We start from the raw sequence: 12,309 nt of genomic DNA on the forward strand, positions 1-12,309 counted from the left end.
CACCCCGACCCTTGGAAGGTGCGGGTGTTTGACTCGTGCACCCCCCCCACCGCCACCCTTTGCTTAGCGCTGCCAGCCTGCGTTGCGCTCATACGCTGGAATGCAGGTGTGCACGGAAATCCAGGAGGGCAGATCCCAGTCGTGCAGTGGCGGGTCAGGAGGGAAGAGCGCGCGGTAAGCACGCCCTTAGAGACTCGGGACAACTTATGCAGCCCAGGAGCCAAACCCCTTTCTCCTTCCAGTATGAGCTAGAATCCTCCCCAAACTCCAGGTTCTCTCTTTGGCCCGCAGTCCCTTTCATTGGCCGCAAACCTCTCTCTTCGACCCCAGATCCTGTCTCTAATGCCAAACTCCTCAAACCCCAGACCCTTCCTTGGACTCCAAGATCCTTATCCTCCTACCTCAGATTCTTCCTCCAATCCCAGACCCCTCTTTTGACTTCAGACTCTCTCTTCACCCTCCCCCCCGGCCCCCAGCCCTAGCCAGCCCTGCTTCTTCTGCAACCTTCTTCATTCATTTCGAGGCCCCTCCTTGAACGTCTCTGGACGTCAGATTCCCTCCCTGGACCCTTGACATTTCTCTGACTCCTCTTTCAATCACAACACCTTCTGGGACCCCTGACCTATCAGTATAGGGCAATGAACCCAAATTTGAGCTTGCGTTAGGATTTTTAAAAGTGGATCCCTAGATTCCACTCTAGAGATCATGACATAGGTGGCTGGAATGGGGTCTCTAGAACCTACATATAGCGTCATTTAAAGAGTTTTTTGTTTTTTCTTTTTCTTTCTTTCTTTTTTTTTTCTTTTTTTGCTATTTCTTGGGCCGCTCCCATGGCATATGGAGGTTCCCAGGCTAGGGGTTGAATTGGAGCTGCAGCCACCGGCCTACGCCAAAGCCACAGCAACATGGGATCCGAGCCGCGTCTGCAACCTACACCACAGCTCACTGCAACGCCGGATCGTTAGCCCACTGAGCAAGGGCAGGGACCGAACCCGCAACCTCATGGTTCCTAATCGGATTCGTTAACCACTGCGCCACGACAGGAACTCCTGTTTTTTCTTTTTCTTTTTCAGGCCACAACTGTGGCATATGGAAGTTCCTATGCTAGGGGTCCAATCCAGCCTACACCACAGCTCAGGGCAATATAGGATCCTTAACCCACTGAGTGAGGCCAGGGATGGAACCCGGATCCTCATGGATACTACTGGGGTTCTTAACCCGCTGGGCTACAACAGGAACTTTCTATAAAGAGTTTTTGATATGATCCAGAAAATATACCGGGTTTGTTTGTTTGTTTTTGTTTTTGTTTTGCATTTTAGGGCCAAACCCAGAGCATATGGAGGTTCCCAGGCTAGGGGTTGAATCGGAACTGCAGCTGCTGGTCTATGCCACAGCCACAGCAACACAGGATCTGAGCCGTGTCTGTGATCTACACCACAGCTCACTGCAACTTGGGATCCTTAACCCACTGAGTTGAGGCCAGGGATCGAACCCACATCCTCATGGATCCTAGTAGGGCTCTTAACTGCTAAGCCTTGAAGGGAACTCCTGGAAAGGATGATGACAGGAGTAGGTGGGTGTGGAGGAGTATAAAAAGGTGGGGAATGAGTCTAAAGTCTAGGTGTCTGGGTTCTATTCCCTGGGCTACCGCTTATGAACTGATCTTGAGCAAAACAATCTCGTTGAGTATTGGTTTCTTCATCTGTAAAATGGAGAGAATAACAATATCCATCTCTATGAGGACTGAATAACATGTGGAAAGTGTTTAGTATATGGCTTGATATCTACTCAATAAATGCCATAATAATTATTATAATTATCATTATTTCCTTAATCTTGTGGATCCTTATCTCATCCAACCCGATCCATCTTCTTCCCAGTCTGAGGAATTCCCACTACACCATAGCTTGCACTACTATCACATCTCCAAGGATGGGGTATTTATTCTCTCTATTATTAAGTCTCTTGTCCAAACTCCCATTTCACAGTCCACAGAGAAAGGGACGGAGCTTCTTAAGCCCCTGGCCACACATTCCCTCCTTCCCCAACCTCAGGCTCCACGCTGAGATGACCTGGACTGCTTGAAAATCTGTTATGGGCTCAGCATCTTCAGTGCCACCTGTAGACAGGAGAGGGCAGCAGTGTGTTGGGAACAGCTCTAGGGCTTGCAAGAAGGGCTGGGGAAATGGTAGGGAAGAGGGCTGCCTAGAAATTTGTGTGTGGGATGGGAAAATGACCATTTATGGTGGGACTCTGTGCTACTGCATGTGCCTTTCTCTTCACAGAGAAGTTCATATGTCCACGGTGAGGTCCATAGGGCTTATTATGCTTCAGTGAAGTCTGATCCCTTGAGTAGGGCCGGTTCCCCTGTAAATGAGGTCTTTGTCCCCTCAGTGGTGTGCATTCCCTCAGGGTAGTAAGAGGCCCTTCAGTGGGGTTGAATCCTCTCTGTGGGGTCCATGTCTCTTTAGTAAAGTCTGTATCTTTTATTTTTTATTTTTTATTTTTTAATTTTTTTTATTTTTTATTTTTTTTTTGTCTTTTTTTTTTTTTTTTTTTGTCTTTTGTTGTTGTTGTTTTTGTTGCTATTTCTTGGGCCGCTCCCGCGGCATATGGAGGTTCCCAGGCTAGGGGTTGAATCGGAGCTGTAGCCACCGGCCTACGCCAGAGCCACAGCAACGCAGGATCCGAGCCGCGTCTGCAACCTACACCACAGCTCACGGCAACGCCGGATCGTTAACCCACTGAGCAAGAGCAGTGACCGAACCCGAAACCCCATGGTTCCTAGTCGGATTCGTTAACCACTGCGCCACGACGGGAACTCCGAGTCTGTATCTTTTATATCTCCTAGGAGAAAGCCCAGTAGGGTCAGTGACCTTCAATGCCATTCATATCCTATCAGCAGCCCTTCAGTGAGATCTAAGATCACTCAATAAGATTTATTCTCCCTTGATGGAGTCCTTGTGCTATCAGTGAAATGTGTGCCCCTTTAGAGCAATTAATGCCTCCTTGATGAAGTATCTGTCCTCCCAGTGGGGTCCATGTCCATTCCTTGAGGTCTGTATCCCTTCAGGGAGCCTTGAAACCCTTCCCTCAGGATTAGGTAGCTCTGGATCATAGGTCTGACCATGGGGGTGGGGGGCAGTGTTTGTTTTTCCATTTGGGTTGTGTTGGGCTTGAGTTGAGCTAATTAAAGAACAAGGGAGCAGGTGGGAAGAGAGGCTGAGCCAGATGGGGTCCTGTGTAGGCTTCAGGAAGTGGGGAGTGCCTGCTTTGAGCCTCTGAATCATTCTTGGAATTAGATATTTAAGGATTTTTTCTGCCTTTACAGCCATTCTGTGAACCAATGGGTGGTGTGAGCCCTTCTTAGTGGTGAGTACAGGTGGGAGATGAGGGTCCTGGTTGGCCTCTCCTTTCTGGAGTGGAAGGGCTAGAGGGAAGTCAGAGGTATTTGAGCCCAGGTGGGGCAAGGGAGACGTCTCTTGGTGAAGAGACCGGGAAGGAAAGAAGGGGAAGGAAAGTGAGTGATTCCTTCTGTTTACATACACTTTGTCATTTCACAAGCCACAGCTTCAGCCAAATGAGGCTGGTAAAAAGACCTGGAGTCAGGACCTAGGTTTGGCTCTAACATGTCGTCGTTTTCTCTGTGACCTTGTACAAAGTCCTCCCTTTACCTAAGTTTACCATTTATGTAATGGGGAGATGGGTTTATTAGCAGAGACCTGAAGGCACCTCCTAGTCTTCACTCAGTTTTTTGGATGGAAGTTTGCGCAATCAGGGAAAGTAAAGACCTATCCTCGGGGGTGGGAGAAAATTGGAGTTTACTTAGTGTAGGGGATAGTTCCCCCAGAGGAAAGGTGTCACCCAGAAAGGACACCTCTTGACTTTTCAACTCTGTGGGGTGACAGGCTGTGCGATCAGACCACTGGGCGGCTCAGCTCTTTAGCCCAGCTCTTTCCCGCTGAGTCCCGCCCTAACACAAATCTACATCTGTAACTCCAAGATCCCACCCAACCCTGGTCACTCCATGGTCCAGCCTCCTCTCCTGTCACATCCAGCCTCGCCACTCCCCCTCACTCCATGGGCCCACCCTCTCTCCTGTCACGCCCGGCCCCACCCCTTCCGTAAGTCAGCTCCGCCCCAAACCCCTAGCAAAGTTCCACTTGCCCTCCTGGGTTTCTTTGCTAGCCCTGGTCCCACCCCCACCAGGCCCGGCTCCGCTCTCCCGGACGCCCAACAACCAGGACAGGCCTAAGCCACGCCTCTGCCGTCAAGCCCCTCCCCTTCCTTAAGGCCCCGCCCTTCGGTCTGCTTGTTTTCCCCGCCTGAGCGCTGGAGGCAACAGCTAAGGCGGGTTCTGTGCAAGGAACTTGAGGCAATGGGGCTTCCTGAAGAGCGGGGCCGGAGCGGCCGCGGGAGCAGGGCCCGGGAGGAGGCTGGAGCCCGGAGCTGGGCTCGGAGTTGGTCTCCACCGCCCGAGATCATCCGTTGCGCGCACGTCCCTTCGCAGCAGCGTTACGCAGAGCTGCACCGGCTCTCTGTGGAGAACCCGCAAGGTGAGGCCCAGCTCCGGCGGGCCTGAGGGACGTCAGGGAGGAGAGAAGTGGGGGTGCACAGGGGAGTGAGGAGTTGGGGGCGTTCTGTGCGGAAATGGGGTTCCGTGGAGAGATTAGGGGTTTTGGGGGGAGCTGGGGTTCCCTCGGAAAGTTGAGGGATCCGTGAGCAGATAGCGGTTCTTTGAGGACATGGAAAAGGGGTTCCAGGAGGAGAGGGGAGTTCTCTGAGAAGGAGAGTTCTGTAGGAAATAAGGATTCCCTAAGGTCTGGGGAGTTCCTTGGCGACTTGGGGGTCTCGTGAGGAGGTGAGGAGAGTAAAAGTGTCCTGGAGAGAGTTTCTCAGGTGAACAGACAGGTTCTTAGAGGCGCCTTGAGGGCAGGCTGGCCACGGGAGAACTTTCTCCGCACCCTTTCACGCCGGTCCCACCATTGCCTCCTGACACCTTTCACCTGTTAGTCCCACTGCAGAAGGGCAGTAACCGGGCTGGGTCCCATCCTGGGGTCCTCAGATGAGTAGTGGAGTCCCAGATCTATTTTTAGTATTTCAGAAATCCCAATGGAAACTACAATATAAGACTGAACAAGTCACTAAAATGTCTTTTAAAATAACTGGGGCTGGGATCGTAATCACTCAGAGTTTTGGATAGTTCTATGTCTTTGGGAATATGTAAGTAAAATTCTCGGTCTTTGCGGTCAAGCTAGGTAAGGAGTCACAAGTATAGCTGAGTTGGGAGCTGCATGATGTTGGCAGTGGGGCAAGAGTGAGCCACTGTATCAATCCCAGAAAAATCTGGATTTAGATCCTGGCTCTGCCACTCATTTACTGTGTGGTCTTCTGGAGATTTAAAAACCTGTCTGAAATTCTTTATCTATAAGAGAGGGGTAGTAATAACTGCCTCGTGGGTTGTTTCAGGGCAAAAGTGAGTACTAAGTAAAGTGTGCATTATAGAGTGCCTGAGGCACAGTAAGCGCAGGTTGTTTGAAGGCTAAAGTGAGTACAAAGTGTGCATTGTAGAGTGCCCGATGCACAGCAATATCTAAATAGCGCTAAGGAGGAGCTCCGGTTGTGACGCCGCGGAACCGGACCCAACTAGTATCCATGAGGATGAGGGTTCCATCCCTGGCCTTGCTCGGTGGGTTGGGGATCCTGTGTTGCTGTGCCTGTGGTGTAGGCCGGCAGCTGTAGCTTCAATTCGACCCTAGCCTGGGAACTTCCATTTGCTGCAGGTACAACCTTAAAAAGCGCGCAAGCACACACACACACACACACACACACACACACACACACACACACACACACACACACACACACACACACACACACACACACACACACACACACACACACACACACACACACACACACACACACACACACACACACACACACACACACACACACACACACACACACACACACACACACACACACACACACACACACACACGGCGGTTAGTTTGATAACAGTAAGAATGTGGATGAAGCAATTACCGAGTAATGCAAGATAAGACTGAAGTGCAGCAGTTGATTGCTGCAGGCAGTGTCCGAGTTTGAATCTTCGCACCTTTTTTTTTCTTCAGGTGTTCATGTAGATATTTATTGACTACATTTGCCTACATAGAGACCATCTTACTACTTATTAATTTATACCTCACCCTAGAAAAAAATTACACTTAAAAGAGTTGGTTGGTAATTCTTTCCTCGCCAAAGTTTGTAGTCTTTACAAAAGAATTCACAATAGGCTTCCTTTACTGGGGAAATGAGCCAATATCTTTTTTTTTTTTTTTTCTTTTTTCAGCTACACCTGAGCATATGGAAGTTCCCCACCCAGGGATCAAATCTGAGCCTCAGCTGTGACCTGTGCCGCAGCTCTGGCAACATGGGTTCCTCAACCCACTGCACCATGCAGGAACTGCTAAATATCTTTAAATAAAAACACAATACATGAAGCTTTTATAAAACACACCTACAGCACACACCTGTATCTACCAACAATCCTAGGATTCTGACTTCTTGGGATAATACCATGTTTTTGTTGGGATTCTCTTGGAATAAATATAAAGACCAATTAATATATTGCCCCTATAATAATATCAAATCTTCATTTTTCCAATGGAGACTTCCTGGTTAGCTCTCAGAAAGTGATCTAATCTATAGTCTCACTTCCTAATCTAGAATCACTTTCAGGTCAGATGTTCCTCAGCTTGTTTGTTTCTTTCTTTCTTTTAAATTTTTGTTGATTCACAATGTTGTGTTTCAGGTGTACATCAAAGTGATTCAGTTATACACATATATACATATATATTCGTTTCAGATTCTTTTCTTTTATAGGTTATTACAAAATATTTAGTATAATTTCCTGTGCCACAGTGGACTCTTTTTGGTTATCTATTTTATATATAGTGGTGTGTATATGTTCATCTCAAACTCCTAATTTCTTTCTTTCCTCCCCCCTCAGTCTTCCCTTCATTTCTGATCTCTCTCTATATTTTCTCCTGTCATGAGTTCATCTATTTCCCAGAGGTGAGCTAATTTTTTTTAAATTAAGTTCCCTGTGTACAACATTATATTTCTACTTCTGTATACACTATTTTTGGTGTGATCACCACCAAAAATTTAGTTTCCATCCATCACCACACAGTTGACCCCCTTTACTCATTTCACCCCCCCCCCCATTTCCCCTCTGGTAACCACTAATGAGTTCTCTGTATCTACATATTTGTTTTTGTTGTGTTTGATTTGTTCATTATTTTATTTTGATCATTTTGCCATTACTAGGGCCCCTCCCACAGCATATGGAGGTTCCCAGGCTAGGGGTCTAATCTGAGCTGTAGCCGCCGGCCTACACCAGAGCCACAGCAACGCGGGATCCGAGTCGCATCTGCAACCTACACCATAGCTCACAGCAACGCTGGATCCTTAACCCACTGAACAAGACCAGGGATCGAACCCGAAACCTCATGGTTCCTAGTCGGATTCATTAACCACTGCGCCACGACGGGAACTCCTATTTTGTTTGTTTTTTATATTCCACATATGAGTGAACTTGACCTTTTGACCTTGTCTGACTATCTGAAATGGTAAGATTTTTTTTTTTTTTGTCTTTTTTTTTTTGTTGTTGTTGTTGTTGTTGCTATTTCTTGGGCCCCTCCCACAGCATATGGAGGTTCCCAGGCTAGGGGTCTAATCTGAGCTGTAGCCGCCGGCCTACACCAGAGCCACAGCAACGTGGGATCCGAGTCGCATCTGCAACCTACACCACAGCTCACGGCAACGCCAGATCGTCAACCCACTGAGCAAGGGCAGGGACCGAACCCGCAACCTCATGGTTCCTAGTCGGATTCGTTAACCACTGCGCCACGACGGGAACTCCAGATTTCATTTTTTATAGTTAATATTCATATATCCATATATACAAATACATATCTATTGATAGTACATCTTTATCACTTATCTATCAATGGACACTTAGGTTCCTTCTGTATCTTGGCTATTTAGTGTAAATAATACTGTAATGAACATAGGCGTGCATATATTTTTCAAAATAGTGTTTCTGTTTACTTCAGAAAAATACCCAGACGTTGAATTGCTTGATTGTGTATTAGTTATTCATATTTTTTTGAGGAATCATCATACTCCAAACTTGCTGCACCAGTGTACATTCACAGCAGCAATGTATGAGGGTTTCTTTCTCTCTACATTCCCTTCGTCATGCCTTTTTTATAATAGCCATTCAGATGTGTGTGAGGTGATATCTCATTGTGGGTTTATTTGTTTATTTACAGTCACACCTGCAGCATATGGAAGTTCCTGGTCCAGGGGTTGAATCAGAACCGCAGCTGAGGCCTGTGCCACAGTCATGGCAATGCTGGATATGAGCCACATCTGTGACCTATGATGCAGCTTGGGGCAATACTGGTTAGGGACCCAGGTGTGATCCCTAACTCACTGAGTGAGGCCAGGGATCAAACCTGTAGGATTCTTAACTCACTGAGCCACCTGTGAACTCCCTCATTGTGGCTTTGATTTGCATTTGCCTGATGATTAGACATTTCCCAGGGGTAAGCTATTATCGTCACAATAACTCCTATTCTATATAATTTGCTCTGTATTCAGGATCTCACTTATGTTCTAGTCTCCCATTTCATAGGTCTGTAGAGCATTTTATTCATACACCCTGATGTTATACCATATTTAACATGACTATGACTCCGATTTTCCAATTTTCCCTCCCAAACCTGTTCTCCCTAATTTTCTAATCCCTGTCAATGGCACTATCCTAAATCTTATCTATATATCTTATTTATTTATAGATTGCTTATGGCTTACTAAGCACAAATTCTGTTTGATTTGATGTAGAGACTATTAATCCCCATTTTACAGAGAAGGAAGCTGAAGCTTAGAGAGGTTAACTAAATTGTGCAAGGTCACAGTGGTGGAGCTGGGATTTGAACCAAGATAGTTTTGATTGTAGAACCTATACTCCCAATAGCTATGCTCTTCCTTTTTCCTGATCCTACAGTCTGCCATTCACCAAATTCTGTTAAATACTCTTTCAAAATGTCTCTCCAGATTTCCCCCTGTGGCACAACAGGATTGCAGTGCTAGGATGCAGTTTCTTCTCTGGCCAGGCACAGTGGGTTAAAGGATTCTACATTGCTGCAGCTCTAGCAAAGGTCACAAATGTGTCTCAAATCTGATCCATGGCCCAGGAACTCCATATGCACCGCCAGGCGGCCAAAAAAGAAGAAAAAAAAAAGTCTTTCAAGTTACCTTTTCTTCCATTCCCACCATTCCCATAGACCTGCAGCATAGAAAAGTTCCTGGGCCGGGGTGGAACCTGTACCACAGCAGTGATGTTGGATCCTTAACTCACTGAGCCACCAGGGAACTCTATTCCATAAACCCTTTTAATTCAAGGAAGCAGCCTCCTAATTGGTTTTCCTTTCCCCAAGTCTCACTCATCTCCAATATTTTTGATAGATTTATCTAAACACTCTTAGACTGATATTATGGAAACACTGCTTTCATATGTCACTTCAAAAACTTTTAATACTTCTGTATTTCCTAGAGTTTCCAATTAAAATTTTGCCTTTCTTTCACAGTCTCTGGATAACTAGCCAACCACATTTCTTTATTCTTATCTTCCACTAATCCCTACCATATACCCTTAATTCTAGAGTAGATCATTCTTGTTGATATACTGGATACACAAAAGTCTCTTTCCTATCTCCTTTCTGTTACCCATGTCCTTCTGTTCTTTTCTACCTGGTCAAACCCCACCAGTTCCACAGAGCATGTTGTGATCATCCCAATCCATGTTCATCTTTTCCTCTTCTAAACTTCTTCAGTACTTAGAATGTGTGCCAAATATTTAGAGTTCAATAGCTCCACCAGGAAGAAAGAACACAAAAATTGATTGTAAAACTTATATGTGGTTCATAAATAGTTTTACATAATCTGTGCCTACTGTTATCACTTAAAAATATTTTTGGGAGTTCCCGTTGCGGCTCAGTGGTTAACGAATCTGACTAGGAACCATGAGGTTGTGGGTTCGATCCCTGGCCTTACTCTGTGGGTTAAGGATCCGGAGTTGCCACAAGCTGTGGTGTGTAGGTCGCAGACGTGGCTCGGAACCAGCGTTGCTGTGGCTCTGCCGTAGGCTGGCGGCTGCAGCTCCGATTGGACCCCTAGCCTGGGAACCTCCATTTGCCACGGGAGCAGCCCAAGAAATGGCAAAAAACACAAAAATTAAGTGATTTTATGATTAATCATGATGGGAGTATGATTATACACACATAGTGTAGTTGTAACAACCTGGACTTTAGAGTTAGGTCAGATTTTATATTCTGGTTTCTATCTGTATGATTCTTAGGAGTTTCCTGTTTCCTGAACTTCAGTTTTCTCATCTATAAAATTAAGAAAATTAATGTATACTTCATAGGACTATATGAAGATTAAATGAGATTAGCTCAGTCCTTGGACATTAACGGCATTTCACTAAAATGCCATTCCCATTTGTTCTCAATTTATGACCATTTAACGTTCTATTGTATTACCACAAATATTGCTAGTTTTCATCACTGTTTTCATTGTTGGCCTTTAGAGTTGTTTCTAGGTTCACTATTATAAATAGTATTAGTATAAACTTCTCTTTAGGTAATCACTTTTTTCCCCCTTAGAGTGTGTTCCTCATAGTTAATAGATGAAAAGGTATAAAAAAACTTTATGGCTCTTGTCAGGCATTGCTCTGCTGTTCAGTAAGATTGTGCCAATTTCTTACAATGCTGTTATGAGTATTTGTGACCTAGGGCCACTTGGGCATTGGGTTTCACCCTTTTTTTCCGTCTTTGCTAGTTTTATAGGTAGATAATGGCACCTTGGGGTTGATTTAATTTTGGGTTCCTTTAATTCATTGAAAGTTGTACACCATGTGATTTAGCTTTCAATTATATTCAGTCTTGTACATTCAAAAATATTTTGTTAGTCTTATCTCTCTAACCAGATTGTATAGACTAAATCATTTACCTCTATAATTTGTTTTATCAGCAAAATGAGGGGTTGATAACATCTAACATTCCTTCCATTGTTATGGTTCTGAGTATCTTTCTCTCCTCTAGCTCCTGATCTAGTACCGAGATTATCCTCGTTACTCAGTATTCCACAGTCACATGTTTAAGCTGTGGAGTATCTTTTCTTCAGAGTAGCCAGGCAAATGCTTCAAGATTGTATATCTGACCATGTCCCTCTCTTTATTAAAATCCTACAATGGCTTTCTACTGCTCTTAGGGTAAATAATCTGCTCAGTTTATGCATTAATTCCTCTCATTGCTTCAGCCTGAGGGAGTTCCTTAACTTATACCCTTGGTTCTTTTCTGTTCCATATTAATGTTTTTCCTGATTGGGAAGTGGAGAAAAACTCCAATTCGTCTTTCAGATTTTAGCAACAATGTCTTCCTCAGGGCAGTTCAAATCTTGACCTGGTAAAGTATAACCTCTGGCAAATTATTTAGCCTCTTTGAGATTTGTTTTTTTTTTTTTTGTCTTTTTGCTATTTCTTTGGGCTGCTCCCTCGGCATATGGAGGTTCCCAGGCTAGGGGTCAAATCGGAGCTGTAGTCAGTCACTGGCCTACGCCAGAGCCACAGCAACGCTGGATCTGAGCCGTGTCTGCAACCTACACCACAGCTCACGGCAATGCCGGATCGTTAACCCACTGAGCAAGGGCAGGGACCGAACCCGCAACCTCATGGTTCCTAGTCGGATTCGTTAACCACTGCGCCACGACGGGAACTCCGAGATTTGGTTTTTAAATCAATAAAATAAGAATGAAAATAAGGCCTACCTCCTACAGTTGTAGTAAGAACTAAATGAGATAATGCATTCAAGGAGCTTAAAGCAACATCTGGCACATAGTAACACTTGGGCAAGTAGTAATAGGAGAAATATATAATCATTAAATAATCGCTGAAAGCAAAGGAACAAATTAAGCCTTCTGTGTCATGGAAGGCTCTGTGGGTAAAGGATTTCTTCCTTTCGTTAATTAATTCATTTAAAAAGTTACATGAGGCATTGCATGAGGCATTGCAATAGGCACTGGGTGGCTACAATTTGAACAGATGGTACAACCTGAAAAATGGAATGGCAGTTTTGAGAAGGGAGGGAGGAAATTTGAGTCAGTATTCAGCCCATGGGAATAGAAGGTGGTTTAGAAGAGTAATGGGTGATAAGATTTGATAGGTAGGAGGGATCA

The 12,309-nt window shown here is 45.2% G+C and overlaps 1 protein-coding gene across 4 annotated transcripts in view; it reads left to right on the forward strand.

Moving 5' to 3' along the window:
- Positions 1 to 6: 6 nt before the first annotated feature.
- ACSS2 (acyl-CoA synthetase short chain family member 2) overlaps positions 7 to 12,309 on the forward strand; it is a 59,784-nt gene continuing 47,481 nt past the window's right edge. For 2 of the 4 annotated variants that reach the window (XM_085002661.1, XM_085002662.1), the window contains exon 1: positions 7 to 174. Coding sequence is in view for 2 of the 4 variants with exons in the window: in XM_005672862.4 (XP_005672919.1) it covers positions 4,379 to 4,556 (178 nt within the window). In the remaining 2 variants the exon portion in view is untranslated. 4 annotated transcript variants of the gene reach the window in all.

The sequence above is a fragment of the Sus scrofa genome, chromosome 17 (assembly GCF_054392235.1).
Source record: "Sus scrofa isolate SSC_HxYL_T2T_F1_AM1 chromosome 17, Sscrofa_HxYL_maternal_Yorkshire_Landrace_v2.0, whole genome shotgun sequence".
NCBI lineage: Eukaryota > Metazoa > Chordata > Mammalia > Artiodactyla > Suidae > Sus > Sus scrofa.